The 24047-nt window shown below is 37.3% G+C and overlaps 2 protein-coding genes across 2 annotated transcripts; both read right to left on the bottom strand.

Moving 5' to 3' along the window:
* Nucleotides 1-401: 401 nt before the first annotated feature.
* On the bottom strand, nt 402-1099 carry LOC133882920 (ferredoxin-A-like). The gene has a single exon (XM_062322159.1). The coding sequence runs from the start codon at nt 1037-1039 to the stop codon at nt 599-601; it is 441 nt and encodes a 146-aa protein (XP_062178143.1). The 5' UTR covers nt 1040-1099; the 3' UTR covers nt 402-598.
* Nucleotides 1100-2850: 1751 nt separating this feature from the next.
* On the bottom strand, nt 2851-10485 carry LOC133881551 (transmembrane 9 superfamily member 1). The gene is made up of 12 exons (XM_062320497.1): nt 10255-10485; nt 8324-8516; nt 8085-8189; nt 6849-6866; nt 6669-6766; nt 6430-6582; nt 6106-6240; nt 5746-5912; nt 5426-5520; nt 4905-5278; nt 3987-4260; nt 2851-3408 (listed from the first exon to the last, which is right to left on the bottom strand). Exons 1-12 carry the CDS (start codon nt 10339-10341, stop codon nt 3341-3343), a joined length of 1767 nt encoding a protein of 588 aa, XP_062176481.1. The 5' UTR covers nt 10342-10485; the 3' UTR covers nt 2851-3340.
* Nucleotides 10486-24047: the final 13562 nt, after the last annotated feature.

The following is a 24047-nucleotide window of genomic DNA, read 5'->3' as shown; positions in this document are numbered from 1 at the left end:
TGTCACCGGCACAACAAATTTGGTTAGTGTTACTTGTTAAAGCTAATAAAATTGCATTATGCGTCCTATTTAAATCAATGTCACACTAATAAAATTTGTTAATTCGGCAAATGTAATTATTTTTTTTAACTTACTTCAAAGACCTCTGAACTCATTTTGACATCACATAGAACTAATTGTGAATAAGGTAAACCCGCTCTATAATTTTAACAGACTGCAATTCCTCACTGAATCAGGGCAAAAAATCCATATCCACATTCTTCATCTTCTTTGTATTTTTTTTTTTATACAAAAGAAATAGTAATTATAGGAGTATGAAGTAGAGCTACCAGAAATTATAAATTGCAGCATGCACAAAGAGAGAGAGAGAGAGAGAGAGAGAGAGAGAGAGAGAGATCGAATGAGCAAAAGGCATGGAAGAGAATTATTAATGAAGCTACAACATTTCATTTGTGACTGCAAATGAAAGCAAACAAAAAGAAAAGCACTCATTAATCTAAAACGTACATAAACGAGGATTATGAAGTAGCTAGCAGTGACAGAGGGAGAGAGAGCAACTACATGGTTGAGTAGTAGTGGAATACGAAATCAAATTTTCTCAAGCGGTGAGCTCCTCCTCCTTGTGGGTTTCGATCACAATATTCGACTTGGGATAAGCAACACAAGTGAGAACCCACCCGCCTTCAAGCTGCTCGTCGTCAAGGAAGCTCCCGTCATCCTGATCCACGCTCCCTTGCACAACTTTCCCGGCGCAGGAAGAGCAAGACCCCGCCCGGCAAGAGTAAGGCAGATCGATCCCGAACTCCTCCGCCTGGTCCAGGATGTACACGTCATCTGGGCACTCAAACTCTTGCTTCCCTTCAGGTGTAATGAGCGTGACCTTGTGGACGGCCATGGCGGTTATCCGCCCTCCACGGCCGCCTTTTACGCCGAAAAGAGCCTGCCCGACACTGGGAAGTGACCGGAGGCTTGCCACCGGCTGCCGGCGGACGAAGGAGGTGCTGACCATGGTGCCGGAGAGAGCAGCTGCGGTTGCCATTTTCCTTCGGAGAGAGTTCGGATATGGTGGTAGTGGCAGAGGCAACGAGTATGGATAATGGGGAGGGTCGTGGAAATATACGATGGGTAATGGAGTGAGGTGGCATCATATCCTATCTGCCACGTGGCAACCTTCCGTGGTTGGGTTTATCTTTTTATTATCACCGCGGATTCATTAGTGGTGTGGTCGACACAAGCCCTATCGATCTGTGGATTTTGGCGTTTCGTTGAGGGATGAATGGGTCTTTTCCAATTTTTCTATGTCGGGGAAATTGGCCCTTTCTTTCAAGAGAAATGGTCCCTACACTCATTTCTCACAACAGCCCCACAACAAACTGACGTGGCCGATAATATTTTATTATTATTTTATTAAAAGAAAACAAAACAAAACAAAAATAATAATAAAATATTACCGATCACGTCAGTTTGTTGTGAAAAATGAGTGTAGGGATCATTTCTCTTCTTTCAATTTGCCTTCTCGATAGATCTGGAATACTTTCCCAAGCTGTAAATTACTAAATTCCAATGTGAGTTGGCCGGGTTGCAATCCACACATGAATTAATGACACAAAAAATAAAAAATAAAAAATAAAAACCACCACCAAACATAATTCACATTTTCAAACATATTTTTTCAGTTTTTTCTTTTCTTTTTAAATCATCTAAACATAATTTCAAAACTTTGGTATTCACAATTTTAAAAATAGATAATTGCACCATTAATCCCTAATATTAACTATAATTATTTTTCACTCCTTATGGTTTAAAAAAATTTATAAGAGGTCATCATGGTAAACAATAATTACAAATCAGTCCCTGAACATATTTTTCATCCAAAAGTTAACAGATTTCGTTAGTCAACCACGTCACATCCAATAAAAAGCTAACACGTGTCTATTACAAAAAAAAATTAACAAAAATAATTAAAATAATTAAAAAAAACAAATACAAAGGGGTGGCTGCCTGAGGGTGGCCAAGCCACCCCCAAAGAATTTTAGGGGTGGTTGCGAGCCACCCCGACCACTTCTGGAGGCCACCCCTAAAATCTATTGGGGGTGGCTGTCCAATTGTTTTATTTTTTAAAAAAAAAAAAAACAAATATTTATATTTTTAGTAGATTTTATATTTTGTATTGTAATAAACACGTGTCAGCTTCTAATTGAGTGTGACGTGGTTAACTAATGGAATCCATTAACGTAGTATATGAAAAATTGGTCCAAAAAATTATCATAATTATTGTTTACCACGAGAACCTCTCACGAACTTTTTAAACTAGAAGGAATGAAAAATAATTATAACCAACCCTAGGGACCAAATGTGCAATTATCCCTTTTAAAAATAATACCAAAAAAAAAATAAAAAAATAAAAAATAAAAAAGAGCACACCCAACCACTCACAATCATGACACAACAAAATGCATGTAATTATTTACACAATCTGCGAATCTAATACAAAATTAACAAATTAAGATTGAAAAAAAATCTAACCCATTTAATTAATAAATCTTGTTAAATTTTAGCCCGTCTATCAACTTTTTTTTTTTTTTTTCGAAAGCTGAAAAAATCACATCCATTAGAGATGTGGTATGTGAAACAATAAAGTAACTTTTTTGAGAGAGAGAGAAGCATAAGAGAAATAGAGGGAGGCATGGCAACCACCAGTTACATATCGTGTACTTCTTTTGAGGTAGAAAATGATGTATTGGACCCTCTCCCCCTCTAGTTTTTTTGGTTCCAGTTCAGTTGCCATGCATAAACTCAAATTCCCCTAACATAAACAAAAAATTGTAAGCATTTCCTAAAATTGAAACGGAAACAAAATAAATCTATAAATTGTTACAAATTCAGAAGCACAAAATTCATTACTGAAAGTCTCCCCTCAGAAGTCCTTTGTCCCAAAGATGAGAAAAAGTAGCAGAAACAAAATGATGAGAAAAAAGGGGAATTAGGCATCAAATCCTTACACAAGGCAGCTAATTTGTAAAGGGACAAAGTAGAAAAATAATAAAATAACACGAGTCTGATATTTTGCTAAATTTCAAGACTATAGAGACAAATTTCTGCATCCTAAATTAAAGGCTTTCACTTACAGCCGGGGAAAAGACAAAAAAAGAAAAATCTCAGGGCATCCCCAGAAGAGAGAAAGAAGAATACATCCCCATCCTCAAACCCTGTGATTTGAATCTGTTGACAATGCACGTACATGACCACAAAAGCTTCCTCTCATAATTTATTGTGTTTACCCAAAGTGCTCGGGGAAGTTCTCTACGGTCTGTTTCCCCCTCACAAGACTCCTTCCTTCCTAGTCACACTTGATGTTTCTGTAGATCCTCCTCACAAACAAATTAGAGCCCAAGTAACCAACAGCTCCTACACATTTAAAAGGACAAAATCAGTGTTACAAGCTAAGAAATATATAACATCCTTCATAATTTTAAGGAGCATCGGTAGGCCTTTCGTTCAGTTGTTCTTAGAGGCATATCAGGCTGCAAAATCCACCACCAAGCGCTGTGGCAAATGACTCAGAGAACCCGTGCCAAGGGCAATTCAAGCTCAGAAGTCAATCATAGAAAATTTGAATGTAATTATAAAGAACTTAAGGCCTACTCAGATGCATGGTCTCATAAAATTTTCAAAGCTCAAAAGAAAATTTCTTTTCTGCATCAGCTCAAAACTCAAACAAAGTTTATTCAGTTCCTCTACAATTTATACTTTGACAGACAATGAGAATAAAAATTTTCATACAATTTCAAGCACATGAGGATTCAGTGACAAGAATAAAAGAGTTGAATCCTTGAGCGCGAGCACAAGCACTCCATGAAAAATATATAAATAAATAACTCGAGGGAGCTTTTTGACATTAGATAATCCTAAAAGAATGTCAAAGAAAGAAGGTGAGTATTACTATTTAAAATTCAATAAGTTTGTGAAAAAAAAAAAAAACTCACCACAGAGGATTCCTAAACCGAGACAAAACATCAAAGTGTATCCAAAATAGAAGCTTGTCTGAAAGAAGCCTGACATCTTGGTCTTCACATAATAGTAGTAGATTGAGTACAGGTAGACATAGGCAGCTGTCGAGGCAGCAGAGAAGAAAGAAGTCCACCGCCAATGATAGTTTTCAGCATTTAGCAAGAAGTATGTCCCCACAATAGTCACACATACAGTAACAATAATGAGAATCAGGAAAACCAGCAGCATAAATCCGTACACATAGTACACCTGTCGAGCATAAAGAGCAAAAGAAGAGTTACTCATGTTCAACATATCTTCAAACTTTATTGTGCTCACATACTGATCTCTATTTTCAGCATAAAATGTTGACATCCATCTGTCCAAAGGCACCATCAGGAAAAAGTAATACTCTATTTTCACAAAGAAGAAAAAAAACGAAGTGTTCCAGAAAAAACAGAATAAGCTTTCATACAAATTAAATTCCTGTTAATTCAAACACTCTTAAGTAGCTATCAAATGAAATGCATTGCATTGTAATGCAGAATATCAATCTTACCATGTAACAAGAAACCTCATTTGAACACTTAATCACAATGTAAAAAATTGACGCTTCCTCAGGTACAGAGTCTACAGACATTTATGTCACAGTTCATTGTAGTTTTGAGAGAGGCAAATCAGTCATTGGAAACCCTGTATCCATACTTGTTAAAAAGCATTTTACAATGTCATGAAATCGCTTTTCTTTTCTTAATTTTCACCAGCTAAGTATGGTAGTGATTACACTATCTGCTGAACTCCATCCTAGACAATAGTTTCATGCCTCTGAACGCCACACAGAATGGCCACTTAATATAAATGACTACCAAATCTTTCATATCAACCCAAAAAACCCACAGAATTGTGAAACTCACCTTGTAATTCCAGAAGGATGTGAAAACAAAATACATCTCAATGAATATGCTGCCAAATGGTAGCAACCCACCCATAATGGAGACTACAGATGGTGTGAGATACCATTTTTTCTCAGGGATTGGACGAGGAATAGTCTTTACACGACAAGGATTGTTTGGAGCACCACTCCAGTTTCTTCCAACAACTGTACCAAGAAGTGCCAGAGGGAAAGAGATAAAAGCCCAGATGACAAAGACAACTACCATTGTGCCAAAGGGAATAGCTGCTAGAGACCCATAGAAGATAGCAATTGTGTTCAAGAGGAACCCAATGCCAAAGCACATAAACGGAAATAGAGATGCTGTGAGGATCATGGACTTTATCCAGTTTTTACCTGACAGAACGACATGGAAGTTATGCAAAAATGTGGTAATGTGAAAAAAAAATCATAAAATATTACAAAAGCTAAAACAAAACCCTAATGCATAAAACAAGAGAACAGCAGAAATAAGCAGAGGCTGCTAATGGTCAAAATGCTTACCCCCATTACGCGAGTACATCCCACCGCTCACATAACCAGAAATGAATGATGTAAGAGCATAACATACAATGAAAGTTGTGACAATCGCTCCTCTCCTGAGACACATAAATAACAATTGAAGGATGCCATATGGAAGATGAGAAGATGAAGGAAAACATATGAAGCTAATGATGTTTGATGGCAGGATGATTGAGCTACCATCAAATGTGTATATTTAACTGCTCAGGATTTATACACCAACCAAAAAGTCTCAAGAAATACGATGAAATAAATTATTCAAAATAATGTCCCATGTAGTCATTAACGACTTTTCGACATACCCGACATACAACATTCCAATAATTGCCAATAAGATGACGAGGAGGACAAGCAATGCTAGCTGGGCACCTGTCCCAACAACAGCCGAAAGAACTACTAAATTGCGAGGAGGCCGAAAGACATCCCCATGCACAAGTTTCCAACCAGACTCTTCACTAACATCTCTTTCCTAAGAAACAAGTGCCATAATAGCAACCAAAAACTTTACAGTTAGCAACAACTACAGTTTCTATAGTTAAAAGGACGGGGGATAGTGGTGGGGGGAAGAGGGATGGGAGGAAGAATAATCTACAACCCATCAACAAAAGGAAAAAAAAAAAAAAAAAAAGTTACAATATAAATATGAGTGAAAATAGCACTACCAGAGTCTCCAAATCATCATCTTCCCGGGCATATTTTGCATAGTCATTCCTAAGTGTCCGCATTAATATCATTGACACCAAACCAGTGAGGAAGATAACCATCATGAATGAGTTAAAAATGGAGAACCAATGGATCTGCACATTAACGATGCACACACAACTCTCAATAACAGTCCAAAAGGGGAATAAGTGCATAATCAAGTAGCCAATGAAAAATCCAATAAAAATATCTGCAATGATTTTCAGAAATAAGAAATTTGGAGCCCATGATTAAGAAAACAAAGTGACACGCAAAAGAAAAGGCAAGCAAGCATATCATGTTACCTGGTGCTCAAAGAAAGGGTAATCCAAATAAACATCAAAACGGCGTGCAAAAGTGACATTGGTTGGAATCCATTTGACAGAATATGTCATATCCAATACTTTTCCAGCTGTCAATGGCTTTGGGCTTTCTTGAGTGAGATTGACATGAATAATCTGCAAGAATAGAGGCTTAACTATGATCCCAGGAAAAATTCTAAACACCAATATGCAATTCTTATGCAATTTGGAAACCCATAAACCTGATCTTTGTTGTATTTGACGATAATACTCTTATGCGTGTAAAGGACATGCTTGCCAGTATCGCCGTTCTTATCCACATGCGAATCACCAACAAAACCTGAAACATCGGAAATAAATCATGAGCTACCCAATTATATGCAAACTCAAATACAACAAACAAAAGCGAGTAAAGTGCATACCCCATAAAGGCAAATCATCTGAACTTGTAGTCAGCACGCCAAAGACCAACATTGGAAAAGAGGCAAGAGATCAAGAGTAAGAGCTCCAATATAGTAAACAATAGAGAAAAAAAAAATGACCCTAATAAGAATGCATACGAAACATATACAGCAGCCTAAACATGCATTTTCTCCAGATTTCTATAGTACAATGCAATATAGTCATTAGATCAACATATCGAAATCCATGTAGCAATATGCTACAATGAATACCGGTATATTGTGTTCAAAGAGAGTCGAGAATGCTTCAGTAATGATTTTCAAAGCTCGCAATAGGTGAATGTATGAAAATCATTTTGTCACATATTTCACACTGACACATAGGGCTTGTTTGGCAAAGACATGTACAGAACAGAACAGAACAAAGTAGCGGGTTGTTAGTTTTGAAATTAGTAAAAAGTGATGATGTGATATAAAATAAAAAGAATTTGTATAAAAAAGTGAAAAAGTTTTGTATTGTAGTGAATTTTTTTATTTGAATAATAATAAAAAATTATTGATGTGATATAAAAAGTGAAAAAAGTAGGAATGTTTTGATGTTGATTGGTGGTTGAAAATATAAAAAAGTGATAAAAAAAATTACATGAACAGTAACAGCACTATGCTGTTCTGTTCCGACCCTAAACAAACAAGCCCATAAATCCATTCTAACTGCTTACAAATTAGAGTTATCATCTTAGAACAAGAATTGTTCCACTGTTCTTCAAGGCTCTGTTCATCTTGACAACTCTAAGATCACCAAAAAGGTATATACTTGTGCAATTACATAAAAGGCATAGACCTTAGTGGAGGTAGCCAAACTCTATACAAAGAAAACATAACTCATTTGTTGCTGTAAAGGAGAATAATATTCTCACCATTTTTGTATGTATTGTACTTATCCAAAAAAAAAGTGTGTATTATCCTGGAATCAAAACACAATAGTATTGAGATTATCGCTATATCAGTCTCTAGCTTTGCTTTCCCCATCACAAATCCAGCACTATTTGTATATAACCTCGCCCCCCCTCCCTCCAGAACTCTATACTAATAGCATTTCAAATAAACGAAAAAAATTACAATTTATGGCAATACATGTTCCCCACATTTCTGGACCTTCTATAGCATTTCCATATATTTTATAATGAATAATCAAACCCAAAAGAATTATCACAATGTACTAGTAAAACATCAAAAGATACACTGAAAAAAACATACCCACAAAGAATTCCAGCCAGTAACTATTCTCAATTGCATCCTTGAACTGCTTAACCTTTGCTTCATCAAGATTCAGTTGACAAATGACAGTCCTGTCCTCATTTTCTGTGCATGGAAAAAGTCGGTATATACAACTAATTCAACTCAATTAAGCCTTAATCCCAACTATATTAGTATCAGCTCAATTAATCAACCCTACTCCACTATCAAAGTTCAAGGGATAAGATAGAAATACATACTTTCAAATTTTATTGGGATCTGGCTATCAATAAGTTCGTTTCCACCAAGGACTTCACCAAGACCACCCCATTTGTGAGCAGCACTGCCAGATGGACGGCAAAATGGAAGGCTGTAATAATTGTATGTTTCTTGTGGATTATTATAGGGACCAACTTTATTTACCCAAAGGGTAACTGAGTCATCCCGTTGATACTGCAGAAGAAATGAAAGGGGTATCAATAAACTTCTATAGCAGTTCATGTAAGAATGTAGATGTGACAAAACATAAGAAAACCATTGGACTCGATAAAAGGAAAGGCTGCATTTCAAGCTATTTACACATTATAAGTTCAGGTCCTGCTGCACATACCACACAAAAACAATGCACAGAAAGAATTTATAAAATAGAAAAAGGCCAGTTCATCTTAGATAACTACTTTTTAAGAAAATAAGCAATGATACTTACATCCTCAGATTTTCAAAAAAAAAAAAAAAAAAGGAAAAGAAAAGAAAGAAAGAAAAAAGTACTGTAATTTCCCAATTAGAATAATGTGCTTTTTTTTTCTTCTTTTGATAGGTCAAATTAACCCATGCACCCTTACAAGATTGAGCCTCTATTACTTCACCCACTGTCCCTTGCTTAAGGAAGCAGGAAATTCTACTTCTGATTTGAACACCATTGGCAGCTCATATGCTTCTTGTTCAACAAGCAAATGAAGGGGGGAAAAAGCAGAAATTGCATATAACAACCACTGAAGAGGTTCAGAAACTTTCTTTCAATCAACAAGCAAATGAAGGTTCAAAAAAAAAAAAAAAACCCAGAAATTGCATATGGTAACCACTGAAGAGGTTCAGTAACTTTCTATAATGTACATGTTCTTTTTCTTCAATAAAAAGAAGTGACAATAAGCTCAATAGTGGCATCTCCCCAGAACTTCATCCATGAGGATTGCATGTGCAAATTGCATAGACACTTGCCATTCGTTTCTTGCTGCACTGGATGTTGGCCCTCTTCTTGAAATGTAATAAATACACTGAAGGAAAAAGAATTCACTGTCTCCTATAACCTCAAAGCACAAATATGTCCTTAAGCACTAGAGTCAAAACACCAATCTCAAGTTTTCTACAATAATTTTGATAAGTCTGCCAGTATAATTTCCATAACATTATAGGAATATCCCTCCAAATATCAAATCTCTCGGTACACATCCAATTAGAATCAGATCCAAGTTATGGCATTATGTCATGGGAATTAGCTTGTCACGAAATCACAAGCTGTAGGTCATAATTCAAGGTGGTTAAAAAGCATAAAAATACATCTTAATTTACAGTGATACGTTCTTTGTGTTTAGAGGGAACCACTATTACCACTCTCACCATTAAAATCATCAGCACCACAACAATCCCACCAACCCCCACAACCAAGTTTGCCACAACCACCACTAGCAGCTCAACTATCCTGCAACCAAATGACTTACGAACCCACCTCCACCTCTATCACACCCACAGAGACGACACCCGTAAAATGTTATACCCACCCGAGATCTAACCCCTACACAGCGACCCTAATCACTACCTCATTCCCAATGTAACATACATACATATATAGACGCATTCGTAAAAGCACATACACAATCATACTCATATACATGAAATGTATACATTAGGTTCTTAAGCTTAAGCGAAATTGAGCTAATCAGATGCATTGATGAGCACGAAGACCACTAAACCCCAAATCGAATTCTAAATCTTCGGAGATGAAGCAAAGAAAATCAAATCCCAGAGCGCAACAATTACGAATTCGGCAGATCTGAATCGAATTCAAGTATTCAACAAAAAACACGACGCGGTTAACAAGATCTACGAGTTGAATTGGCGAGTCACGACTCGGCAACAAAGTCGTTTCGAGGGTTTGGACTGAGAGCTAGAGGAACGGAGAGAGCAACTTTACCTTGTGATCTGACTCGGAGGCGAACGCGGAGGAGAGGAGGAGGAAGAGGAAGGTGAGGAGGGGGAGGGATCGGACGGTGGAGGACATGGAGACCGCCGGCGAACGTCGGATCTATACGTTGTCCAGATTTTCACAAGGTCCTCTCAGACTTTCTTTGATTTGATTTCCTGAACCTCTTAAGGCCCCTTCCCTCTTTTAGAGCGTGTGAGAAAGGGAGACTTGGAAAGCGTTTACTCGAAAACTTGTTTTCTTTTTCTTTTTTTATTTTTTCTTCTGTTTTTTATAATTTTTGGTTAATCTGATTTTGTTGGGCTCCTTAGGCCCAACGTTGCAGTTTAGGCCTTGCAGCTACAGAAATAGGTTCCTCAACACTCACTCATGGGCCTATCAACCCAATGTTTTGCCCTGGCCCAATTACGAAATAACGGTTGACTTGAGTACCACTCGGACATTTTTGGGGTTTGAAAAAACTAGTTTTTTAAAAAGCTTTTTTTTTTTTTTTGAATTGTTTGTTAATAAGTGTGTTTTTTATTTTGAAACCAAAAAGGTATTTTCAAAACCATTACCAAGGATTGTCTTTCTTTTTTTCCCTTAAGATCAAAAGAAGGAAGTGATCATAGGAAAAAAAAAAGATCAAAAGGAACTTTTTTTCCTTATAGTTTAATTTTGTTTGATATTCAAGGATTTGTATGGATACCAATTAATCTAAATTTTTTTGGTAGTATAGTTAACTGCGTGCCAAGACCCCAATCGAGTAGTAAGGGAGAAAAAAAAATCAGCCAAAAGAGCTTGCTGAAGCATACCGTGAGAGATAGCTATGATGCTTAAATTAACAAAAAATTTGTGAGGGGTAATGGGCAAAAATGCTGAAGGAGAATGGAATGGGACAAAAGGTTTCCTTTACTTGACGCCCACAACATATTTTATAATGATTTGCTCCATAACCTTCTGCCCCATGTGATGTCTCTACTAGCGAGCATCCTACAACCAAATATCGCACGCCTCCCTCACCTCACGCTAGGAATAATAGGTAAAGTTGTTTGAGGTGGTAGGAGAGAGAATCTCATGTGGTAATATCAGGATGTTCTAAGTTTGTGGCTCTTAAGTCAAAAAGTTGTTCAAATGCTTGGATCTTAGGTCCACGAGCCCAACAACTACCCAAAATTCTTTGTCCAATATGGCAAGTTGGGTAGTAGGAATTCTTATTGTGGACGTTTGTTTCGGGGGCCTCCATTTTTGGGAAAGGAAAAATGGGCAATTAAGGAGCTTTGTGAGAAGAGTAGTACGTGAAATAAATGCGTCAACATTGAGCTTTATTGGAGGAGTAATATATGTAGTAAATGCATCAACATTAGGGTGAGTAACCATCATCTCAAGTACATTGATTGTTATCCCATCCACAAACACGAACTTGGTTTTATGGAACTTGATTTGAAATTCAATATAAAACGCGCCTATTCAAAACCCCTTAAAAAGAAATGTCACTATAAGGGTTACTCTTCACCACTTTACTCGTTTGTGCCCTATTTTTCTACAATTGCCTATTTTCACTTTTTTTTTACCGCTTTTGCTAGATTCACAACGTTACCCACCAGATTTTGTTGTTTTTTCTTTGTTAGGATCTGTCATGCTCGTGCCGTCATCAACCAACTTCCAAACCTTAAGCATTTCATCATAGCTCATTCATCAGTGCTGATGGTGCTATCTATCATTCTTCCTTCTATTGAGCGTGAGCCCGCAATTCCCCATATTCATTCTGCAATTTAGTCTCTCATGTCTTGCATTGATGATCAAAACAATGTTTTGATACAAAACTCCAATGATGGCACTATAGCAGGTGAGGCCTAACTCGCCATCTTTCAAGGCGAATCTTGGCACTCAATGATGAAGCTTCACAACTTAGTCATGTTTCAGTTGAAATATAATATTCCTGGCCTAAACTAGGATTAAGAAATCAATAATTTGGACCCTAGAATTAGTGGGGATCAACTTTTGGTTAAGATGATGGAGAAATGTACCCGAAATGATACCCGAGCCAGCTTTTGGCTTAGGATTGGGGATTGATCCCAGGGACTTCAAGATTGATCACCAAGGTCTCAGAAACCCTTGTGATCGATCCCATCTTTTAAGGGATCAATCTTGGCCTAATGATGTACGATTTCAAGTGTTTTCAGTACTCCTGAACAATGGTTTAAGCTTATGAATACCCCTTTGACCTAACTTGTAATGCTCGAGAAAATGCTTAGGATTAATTAGGAAAGCATTTGGAATTGATCCAAACCCTTAAGAATAAAATTTGACTTAAGGGAATAAGAAGGGAAAAGGTTGTTTAATGGGCTCATCCACAATTCTTGTTCGTACGAGTGCAGCCGAGTCGCCCAGTGTTGATCTTCTGCAATGCTCATCCGTACACATTGCTGCCGAGGCTAGAACAGAATGTCTCATCTGCAATGGTCATCCGTACACGTTACAACCGAGGCTAGAACAGAATGTCTCGTCTACAATAGTCGTCCATTGTGAGTAGCCGTGGTCCAATTCGAGAGGTTCGTCCGCAATCTCATTCATACTAGTCATGTTGGTATAAATATCCAACATGGGATTTCCACTTCATTTTCTCATCTTTTCTCCCTCTTTCACGCCCATTCTCTCTTCTCTCTATTAGGGTTTGAGTTTTGGGTGTGAGTAATAATTCAATGGAGTTTCCAAAGCCAAATCTAATCTTGAGAACATAATTATTGGTGTAAGAGCATTGATTCTACCAATCGATTTGAGGTAAAATCGCTAAACCCTAGTTTTGTTAGAAGTTGAGTTGATTTCTATGGCTTATACTTAATCTCTGAATTTCTTTAGGGCTTTTGTTTGTGGTGCGGTTGTAAGCTTAGGTCAAGCTTCAGATTGAAGTTTCGTGGATAAAAATTTCAGATTCCTACATTGTTCATTGTAAGACCCTGATAATAGCTTAAAAGTACTTATTTTTCCTATTAAAATAAGTATTATCATACTTTATTATAATTTAATTCTTGCATTTTATATTTAATTATGGAATATTGTTCAAACATTCATATTAAGATTAAATGATATATTAATGCAAGAAATTGTGTTATGTAGGAATTACAAAAGAAATCAAAGAGTAAAAGCCAAGATGTGGGTCAAAAGAAGAAGTCTATCCTATGCCCAAGATAGAGTCCAATGTGTAAAACAAGAAGAAGTGAAACCAAACTGCTAGACCTACGAATTAGATAAACATTCTAATACTACTACATGACAAAACCAAGAAGAAAAAGGTGTCTTTGGCTCTTATAAAAAGAAGCGGAATTTTATTTCAAGTGTAAGAGAGAGACATGGAACAAAGAGAAGATTGAGATTCTTATAGTAGTACGAATCCCAAAAGAAGAATGACTCTTATCTCTATAAGAGAAGTAACACGGCAACAAACAAGGGCGCCGAAAAATTGCAGAAAAAAAGAAGAAGAAGTTCAGCTCAAGATCAAAGAATACAGCGACGACAGTTCAAGATTTATTTTTATTTTCTTCTCAGTTATTTTATTTTGCTAGCACGATGTTTATGATTTTAACGATGAAATTTATTTACATAATCATGTCTAGCTAAATTTCTAGCTGAGGCTAAGGGTAAAACTTTTAATAAGATTGTAGTATTTATTTTTCAACTCTTTTATGGTTTTTAATGTAAGATCTTTTTAATTGATCGCATGATTTATTTAGAAAAAGGTTTTTGTTTTACAAAATTCCTTGATTCATTGTTAACTACGGGTACAGTGAATGCTTTGAATTCCCTACGAATCAAATAACCAATTTTGCGTAATACAATCAATCAATTTTAAGATTAATCTTTCGATGATATTTTCTCTTGGTATTCACTGATCTATTCTTCGATTATCACATGAGTTGCGAAATAAATATTATAATTTTGTTAAAAGTTAAAATCCAATGCCTTAGCGATCCCTTTTAATTGTTATTTCATTATATATTTTATTTGCTTCATTCAACTAAATCATCTATCATAAATTTTTCTTAATTTTATTTTTTTAGTGTTCTTTGTTTCCCAAATCCCTGTGGTTCGACACTCGACTTACGAGAATTACTACTTCGCGACAACCTACACTTGGGTTCGCACACTTAAGTTGTCAACAGACCCCAAAACCATAGATTTTCTCTAAGTGTTGTAAATTGGATTTTAAATATCTAAACATAGAATTTCTCTAGGAGTTAATGTTATTGGATAATAGGGTGTTAAATGGAACCTTATAATCTCTATGAGTTATCATGCATTGTCTAGAGTAAAGTAGAGTTGTAATTAGTATTTAATATTGTGTTTGCAATGTACAAATGTAGTTGGGCATTGCGAGCTTTGGAGTTAGAGTTGTCCATCGACATCAAGCAAAAAGTGATAAGTATTTATACTTACTAAGGATTACACTAACCTTTAAATATTTTGAATGTTTTCTAATCTTAGTGAGTTTTTCCTTGCTAAGTAAAAGAAATGAATTTTAAATAAACTTCTCAAGCATGATACAAATGTTTAAGTCCGAGCCGATGATATGTTGAGATATTGCGTGATTTATGGTACTTTGATGATTTGATTATTGTTTATGAGATATGTTTTGATAAATGTTTAGGAGGTTTACCATGTTTATGAGTATAAAAGATATGATGTATGTTCTGAGTAAAAGTATGATGTTAATGGTTTCATGAGCATGAAAGTAAAGAAAGTATGTTATAGCACACATCATGAGCATATACATGGGAGATGTAATGTATGATGAAATGAGACATGTAAGAAATGGTTAAAGGTTAAATGACTGATTAAAGAGGAGAAAGTCCTTGTTGGGAGTGAGCCACATCCGTCAGGAAGGTAATGATAAGATGAAATATTTAATGAATGATGAAAGATGATAATTGTTAAGATTAAGTCATTAGAATTAAGTCATTTTTTACAAACTGTACACGCCCTGACATTGCATATGTTGTTGCCTGTTGGTAGATTGAGTATATATACTCATTATCCTAGTGTTGAACATTGGGATACTATTTCGAGATTGTTGAGATACTTAAAGGGCACAATTAATCTTAGTTTGTCACATTCTGGTTTTCCTGCTATATTAGAAGGGTATTGTGATGTTAATTGGATTTCTGATTCAGATGAGTTAAAGCCTACCAGTAGCTATGTATTTACTCTAGAAAGAGGGGCTATCTCTTGGAAGTCCTCAAAACAGACTTACATAGCAAGATCAACCTTGGAGGCAGAATTAATTGCTTTGGAGGAGGCTGGAACTGAAGCTGAATGGTTAAGAAGCCTATTGATTATGTTGGGGATAAATCCCACTCAACCCGATCCAAAGAGAAGATTCAAAAGTCAAATAGGTCCAAACAGATAATAATAATGATAAGATAAGAATAATGATCATATCAGAGGTCTAAGAAGATATCAGATCAGAAGTCTAAGAAGATGTCAGATCAGAAGTCTAAAAAGATATCAGATTGGAAGTCTAAGAAGATATCCAATTAGAAGTCTAGTAAAGGATTGAAGTCCAATTAGAACTCGGACAGCAGTTCTAGATCAACAAGGAGCAGGAGTCCTAATCCAGGTTTGACTCCACCTCTATGCCTATAAATAGGCCCATACCCCAGGTATAAACTAAGACTCAATTTTATGCACAAAGCATTATTTTCTCACAGAAGCTAACTTAGGCATCGGAGCGGGACCCCCGGAAGGGTCCCTAGGTTTTGTTGTTTTGCAGAGTTATTGAGAAGCGTGAAGAACATCAAAGGAACGTGCAGATTCACACCATACCGGAAACTGTACCAACAGTTTGGCGCCGTCTGTGGGAAACGATTATTCGTTCCTCGTAAAAGAAAAAGAAGATCCAGCATGGTGATGAACACACGTTCTGGAAGCCAGACCAATCGACAGCCCGTGGCCCCACAGGAACCGGCTATTCAGAATAATTTGCAGCCTCCACCAAACCCTCCCCCGGGGGGTGGAGATCAAGATCGCATAGCAGCGTTGGAAGCCCAGATTGAAGACTTAAATGCAGAATTGTTACGCATGAGGACGAGACAGCCCAATCCCGAGATGAACAGGGATGAGCGTGAGGAAGAAGATCACAATAGCAACATTAATCCTCGGAGGGAGGATGACCGCCAAGGAGATCTGAGCAGAATTATTGCCGAGCTGGAGAGAAGGTGCACGTACATGGAGATGGAAAGAAAGGACAAAAGCAGATCCGTAATGGTGGACAAGCTCCTAATGGGTACAGACTCACCCTTCACCAGACGGGTGGCAAACTATCAGCTTCCCGATAAGTTTAAGGTACCCCAAATTCTAAGTTATGCAGGAGACAGAGATCCATTGGATCACCTAGAGAATTTCAAAGCTCATCTAGACCTTCACGGGACACCCGATGAAGTAGCATGTCGGGCCTTCCCTCTTACTCTTGCGGGGAATGCCCGAGACTGGTTCAGGAAGCTGCCCCTGAATTCCGTTGATCAGTTCAAGGAATTGTCCAAGATATTCCTAACGGAGTTCTTGGCTTTCCGGACAAGGAAGAAGCCTTCAGGATATTTGCTATCATTGCACCAGCATGGCAATGAGAGTCTTAAAGAGTTTATGGCTCGGTTCAACCGAGAGAAGGCTGCGGTCGAAGATCCGACCGAGGATATGATCTTTGCTGCCATTTATCAGGGAATTTCACCCGAGGAGCCTTTGATGAAGAATTTGATCCGGAAGCAACCGAGTACCTTGCAGGGCCTCATGGATAAGGTAGAAGAATTCATCAATCAGGAAGAGACGCTGAAGTCTATGGCCAGTTCTAGACTACCCCGAGAGACAGCCCCAGAAAAGAAAAGGAAAGAATTCAAGAAAGCTGATTGGGAAGAGCAGAGGCAGGTAAAGAAGTTCAAAGATTACAACTTTACACCTCTCAATGCCGAGATATCAGAAGTCCTCATGGAGATCAAGAGAGATCCGGCGTTTCGGGAACCGCAAAAGATACCAGGTAATCCTCCTTATAGGAATGCAGGGAAGTATTGTGATTTCCATAAACAAGCAGGTCATTACACCGAGGGGTGCGTAACCCTAAGGTTGTTAATAGAAGAATTCATAAAGAATGGCAAGCTAGTTCGGTTCTTGGGAGAGCAAGAACAACTTCCCGGATCAGTCCTAGCCGAGAAGGAGCCTCTCGGATCAGTCCTAGCCGAGAGCAAGAAAAACTTCTCGGATCAGTCCTAGCCGAGAAGGAGCCTCTCGGATCAGTCCTAGCCGAGAGCAAGAAAAACTTCTCGGATCAGTCCTAGCCGAGAAGGAGCATCTCGGATCAGTCCTAGCCGAGAGCAAGAAGAAACTTCTCGGGGGGTCGGATTTAACCCTCGGGTTTTGCAGGTTGTTCAAGAGACAGGGAGAAAACCCTAAGGAAAAACAAGAAGGTAATGGGGGGTTAAGATTTAACTCTCAGGTTTTGCAGGTTAGCAGGTTTTCAGAAGGAGACAAAGATCGGGTTTCCTTAGACATGGAATTCCCATTATTCAAGCAAGCTTCGGATAAGGGAATTGGGGGGTAACTGTTGGGGATAAATCCCACTCAACCCGATCCAAAGAGAAGATTCAAAAGTCAAATAGGTCCAAACAGATAATAATAATGATAAGATAAGAATAATGATCATATCAGAGGTCTAAGAAGATATCAGATCAGAAGTCTAAGAAGATGTCAGATCAGAAGTCTAAGAAGATATCAGATTGGAAGTCTAAGAAGATATCCAATTAGAAGTCTAGTAAAGGATTGAAGTCCAATTAGAACTCGGACAGCAGTTCTAGATCAACAAGGAGCAGGAGTCCTAATCCAGGTTTGACTCCACCTCTATGCCTATAAATAGGCCCATACCCCAGGTATAAACTAAGACTCAATTTTATGCACAAAGCATTATTTTCTCACAGAAGCTAACTTAGGCATCGGAGCGGGACCCCCGGAAGGGTCCCTAGGTTTTGTTGTTTTGCAGAGTTATTGAGAAGCGTGAAGAACATCAAAGGAACGTGCAGATTCACACCATACCGGAAACTGTACCAACAGATTAATTTGCCTTTATATGCTATCCCAGTTCCACCTATTTGTATTCATTGTGATTGTCAGGCTACCATAACTCGAGCTAAGAGAAAGATCTATTATGGAAAAAATCAACATATTCGATTAAGGCACAATATTGTAAGCCATCTCATTAAGAGTGGTATAATTTTCATGGATTTTTTAAGGTCATAAAGGAATTTAGTAGATTCTTTGACCAAGCCACTAACAAGAATGCTGGTGAATGAAACATCAAGGGGGATAGGATTGATACCCAAATTATGACACTGTGATTGATACCCAACTCTGTGATTGGAGATCCCATAAATGAGGTTTAATGAGAAATGAAGTCACAAGTGATCATGGCGAGGTACTGTCATTCTATGTTTATCCACTTTGTTGTTGAGAAGATAGTGATGAATCCATCCCTATGGTGTAAGACAGTACAAGATGCAGAATGGTTAAGGGTGAGTTTAAAACTCTTAATGGATCCATAGTCCTTAAATGTTGGAATGGAGTGTACTCTACACACACTCTTGATGGATGTCACCTATGTGAGCGTGAAGGTGGTGCCACCTCCTATGAGACTAGGGTAGGTCTCTAGAGCACTCATGAAACCCAGGGGTGCATGGCCTGTATAAGACACCAACCCACTGATGAACAACCCTATTCAAAGGGAGGTATGTGGATGATAAGTTTGATCAACTTATGAATTTTGTTAAATGAGTCTAACTCTACTATGATTTATTAATATCCTACTTATTTATCCTAAGTGTAGTTAAAACCCTCCGATACCACATCGATGCATACTTTCTCAAATTCCTTCTTATTCTATTTTTTGAAACATGTGGAGAATTGTTGTAATGTTACAAATATTTACCATTGATTTTCTTTTACCGTTTGACATTAAGTCATATTCATGAGTTTTATTAAAAAAATCATCTTACGTTTTTAACCGTTAGTTATTAAAGTTTACATTTCTTATTGTTGGTGATTAAAGTCTTTATCATGATCGTTTAAAAAAAAAAAAAACTGATGCTTATTTGTTTATAAATTGAGTTCACCAATGGGTATTTGAGAACCAACTTCTTATTTGACTCAAAATTCCTAAATATATTCCCGCGTGAATTTTTCAGCCATTAAGCTATATTTTTAGTCATCTAAGTGTGGCTTGCAATCCTTCATCATCTTCTATCAAATGGTTATTCATCTTACCTTTATACTTGGAAGTGTGTCATTGACGAAGGTGGACGCTATAGTCTAATCCTGGGAGGTTTCATGTCAAGAGACCTAATCGCACTGAGTTGAATATTCTGAGGGGCACGAAATCAACATTTAAGGACAACGCTCTTACGTGATTTTACAGCATTATGAAATATTTCCTTGCTTTATTTTAATTTATTGTATTCTATTTATTTTATTATTAATTTATTGGGATAATATTATTTAGTGTCAACAAGAATTTTTGCACCATCCAAGTAATTTTACAACAGCCAATTTATAAGGATTAAAAGAACCCTAAAAGCCCTAGAAATCCCATAAAAATCAGAAGTTAGTCTCCAAGTCCAAGTAAGAGATTGAAAACTCAATCCAAAAAGGAAAATGATTCTAAATTCGTCCAGATTTTCGATCCTATATTACGGGGAGATTTTGACATAGTAAATGTCCGAATTAAGAAAAACGTATTTCAAACGTATTTGTTGTTTTTTGGAAAAATTACACTTTATCCCCTGAAGTTGATAGCAATTTGCAATTTTGCCTCCAAAGTTACAATTTCGTCAATTGCAACCCATAAAGTTGAAAAGATTTTCGATTTAGCCCATTCCGTCCAAAATTGCCGTCTCAACTCACAGAAGTCAGACTACGTGCGTGGCACATGCATTTTTGGGACAAAACTTATCGTAAATACCCTCATTTATATTTAAAAACGACACGTTTCACACTAATGTATTTTGCATCTAAAAGAAAGAGAAAGAAGAAGACGACAATTTCCGCAAATATCGATGGCTTTCCTTCCGTTGATAAGCTCCAACAACACAACTCCGAAGCTGAACACGTTGTTTATGGTGCTAAGTTTGTCGGGAGTGGTGTAACAAGGATCAAAGTACCCAATAGTGCTAGTGGGTTGACTCGGCAAGTCGAGTCAGAGAAGAACAGCGAGTCCGAAATCTGCCAGCTTCGCATTCCAGTTTGAATCGAACAAAATGTTTGCCAACTTGATATCCGTGTAGGTGACCGAAGGCTTCCCCTTGTGAAGAAACTGGACCGCCTAGGCTATTTGCATGTGTTTGTGCCACGTCGGCGGTGCGGCGGAAACGTGAAGCAAGTCGTGTAAAGTATGACCTATTGCAGAAGTTCAAAAACTTCAGGAGATCGGAAAGGAGCCTACATCATAGCATGACAACTCAACCAACGGTAATAGTACACCAGCAAATTTATATTCCTTGTTATGGTGTTTGGGCTTTTTGTCTTGCAGTTATCGCCCATTCTAGGATGGTTGTACCCACATAAGTTTGAGAACACTAATAAGAGTTGTACACTTCAAAATCAACTTCATTCCTTCACAATAGCTGCTCTCCAACGCCATCTTCAGATGCGAAGCTTCTCACATACTCATCCATAGTTAACTATGCCATGATCTAACCAATGAACTTGCATACTCCACCATTATGTCCAGCATGCCCCGAAACAAACCATATGGATATGGTCTCCATACTATTAGAATGGCCAACCATATGGATATGATCTCCCTCCTCATTTTTGTCTCCCTCTTCCTCCTCACTCGGGCGAGATTAATTCTCAACCCTTAAGATCTGGGCTGTTGTAAAAGGTATAGGGTACAAGGCTGAATTGCCTAGAAGCAATGGCAAAATAATTGCCATAAAGAAGATGACATGGGAGTAGAGGTCGGAAGTGGGCTCATTGAGAAACAAGATTATCGGGTCGTTGAGGAAGGCATGGAGCTTTATTTCAGAGACTTTGGGAGACTTTGGAAGAAGACGACGAGTTGAAGTTGACATGCGTTTTTTCATGCCGATCTTTTTCATGCAAAAAAAAAACGCGTGGTCCAGTCCACGTTGGCTTCGTGACCCTCTTCATCTCCTACTCAGTCTTGCTCATCCTCAACGGCCTCACCGTCACAGTCACGACCCTTGGCGTCATCTTCTTGTGGTGCAATGGGGTTGGAGGTTGCCCGAGGAGGAGTTGAGGAAGATATAGACAAATGCTTATATTCTTAGATGACAGATATACAGTCAGTCATACAGAGATTTAGTTATGGATCCATGCCTCCAGCATAATGACCTCCTTGTGGGTTCATCGCTAGGCCTCACCATTTCCCAGCGTATTTCTGGCAAAGACTTCTCAGAAACTGCATGAACTGTACGCTTGGTGATAGTGAAAACTATGAGATTATTATCGTGAATGGGAGGAGAGGCCGCATTTTTCGAGCATACAATGTGTTTCTCGTGGAACGGCGCCGATTGCTTCTTTCCGGCACCGAACCTCCTGTTGGACTCTGTTTTTTGAAGGAATTCGTCGTAGAGATCGGGCTTGGCTTCGTTTTGGCTGGACAAGGCGTAAAGGACGAAAACGATCACAATGACGAGTAGATGACGCCGTGGGCCGTGGCTATGACGATGAGGCCGGTGAGGATGAGCAAGACGGAGCAGGAGATTAGGAGGGCCAAGAAGACGACGTGGACTGGACGACACATTTGTTTTTTGCATTGAGGGCATTTTCGTCAAATTTGGTTCAAAAAGCGCACGTGCCGCATATGTGGTTCGACCTTTGTGAGTTTAGACGGCAATTTTGGACGGAATGGGCTAAATTGAAAATCTTTTCAACTTTATGGGTTGCAATTGACGAAACTGAAACTTTGGAGGCAAAATTACAAATTGTTGTTAACTTCAAGGGGTAAAGTGTAATTTTTCCTTTTTTTTTTTTGTATTAGTTGTCCAACGCCACTAATTTCACTGCAGTCCAATACTTAAACAGAAATTTATGATTAAAATACAAAGACATGCTCAATCTGGAATCTTTTCAAAAATAACAGATTTTGTCAATTTCTCTTTTCTAATTGGATTCAGATCTTTCCAAGAATGAGTCTACTGACTTCAGCTTCTTCCAAACTTTGTTTTAAGCTTGGAACTTGATAAATTTTGAGTTCTTTTCTTCCAAAACCCGCAAAATACAAAAACAACACAAAATATCAATTATAACAAAACTAAGAGATTAAGATACATGAATTAAGGAGTTTGAATGTGTAACATTCAGAGCTTATCACTTAGATACGCCTGTATGCTTGTATTTCTCCGAAGTTATGAAAAGCTTGTATACGAGTGTAATTGAGCTATACGATACACTTATATGTATTATGTAGATGAGTTTATATATGTGTGCTTCCAAGTTGGTGTGCTTCCAAGAGGGAGATTAGAACATGTATATATATATATATATATATATATATATATATATATATATATTCACAACTGCGTGTAAGTAATTTATTGTAGATGAGTTTATATGTATATGCTTCAAAGCAGGAGATTGGAACATGTATATATATATATATATATTCATACCTACGTAGTACAATTTTGCTAGTTTATAAACGCCAGTGTTTACCTTATCAGTTACGAAATGTTTTAAAAATAAAGTATATACTAATGGTAGCTGTTATTGTAAACGTATGGTAGAATGAAATAAATTTCAGCTCATTATGAAAACTTAGTGAGTTTTATACTACTAAGACCGTGGACTCACTATTCCACCTATGGGAATGTGACTAACACCACAACCGTGTAGATGTTGTTTATGTTGTAGGTTTAGGAGTCACGTGCGGTAGATCGTGTGCGAGCTTTGAAGTTATCGAAGGGATTCCTTTGTGATGTTGTTTGGTGTGTCACTAACTTGACTTAAGTCAGCCTCTCTTTATGTTGTAGTGACTTGCACAATATGATTGTAAATCTAAGATGTAAAGACATGGAGTAATGATTTTAAAAACTCTGGTTAGTTTATTTAAAATGTTTCTGTAGTTAATTTAAAGATAAAAATTATTCAGGTTTTCCGTTGCGATAATTGTTTAAGGATTTAGAAGTAATGTCTTGTGCATAATTGAGAAAAAATTTCCAGTTCGTGATTGAATTTAAGGCAATATGTTACAACTATGATTAAATGTGTGTGTGTGTGCATATATATAATTTATGTGCATTAAAATATTAGTGATTGTTATTGGGATTATGTCGCTCATTTTCAAAATAAACCATACGTTTTATATGACATAATAACAAAGAAAACACATACCATTTTACGAAAAACTCACGTCTAATAAATTGAACATAATGAAAAGTTACTTGAAGCTCATTACATAAATCAGTTTCATAATAATTTATTTACTAAGTCGTAAACTTATGCAATTACTTTCTTACACCTGTCGGACACCTTGGTGTCTTGCAAATTAGTAAGTTGTCAGGCCGTATAGTGAGAAATTCGCCGGGATGGAAATGCCCAGTGAATAATACGCATTGTCAGGATTGATAGACATGGTTATTTAACTTTATAGAAATGTTTGTTTGGAGGCTCTGAGCTTCTGAGTTTATAATTGATTATACATTATTCTGTTTAAAGATTTATTGTTAGAAATCTCAGATAATTTAATTATTCTTTCTGCTATAGTATACTCTGATAATTAGTGTAGCATAGTGGATTTAGCTAATTAC

This window comes from Alnus glutinosa, chromosome 11 (assembly GCF_958979055.1).
Source record: "Alnus glutinosa chromosome 11, dhAlnGlut1.1, whole genome shotgun sequence".
Classification (NCBI taxonomy): domain Eukaryota; kingdom Viridiplantae; phylum Streptophyta; class Magnoliopsida; order Fagales; family Betulaceae; genus Alnus; species Alnus glutinosa.
The sequence above is the reverse complement of the archived record's forward strand: the minus strand, read 5'-3'. Positions and strand labels throughout refer to the sequence as shown.

Excerpts from the sequence above, each read along its gene's own strand:
- LOC133882920 (XM_062322159.1), bottom strand. The coding sequence starts at position 1,039 with ATGGCAACCGCAGCTGCTCTCTCCGGCACCATGGTCAGCACCTCCTTC.
- LOC133881551 (XM_062320497.1), bottom strand. The coding sequence starts at position 10,341 with ATGTCCTCCACCGTCCGATCCCTCCCCCTCCTCACCTTCCTCTTCCTC. Across the intron at positions 5,913-6,105 it reads ATGATGATTTGGAGACTCTG|GAAAGAGATGTTAGTGAAGA; the intron begins GTAGTGCTATTT and ends CTTGTTTCTTAG. Across the intron at positions 5,279-5,425 it reads GATGTACTCGCGTAATGGGG|GTAAAAACTGGATAAAGTCC; the intron begins GTAAGCATTTTG and ends TCGTTCTGTCAG.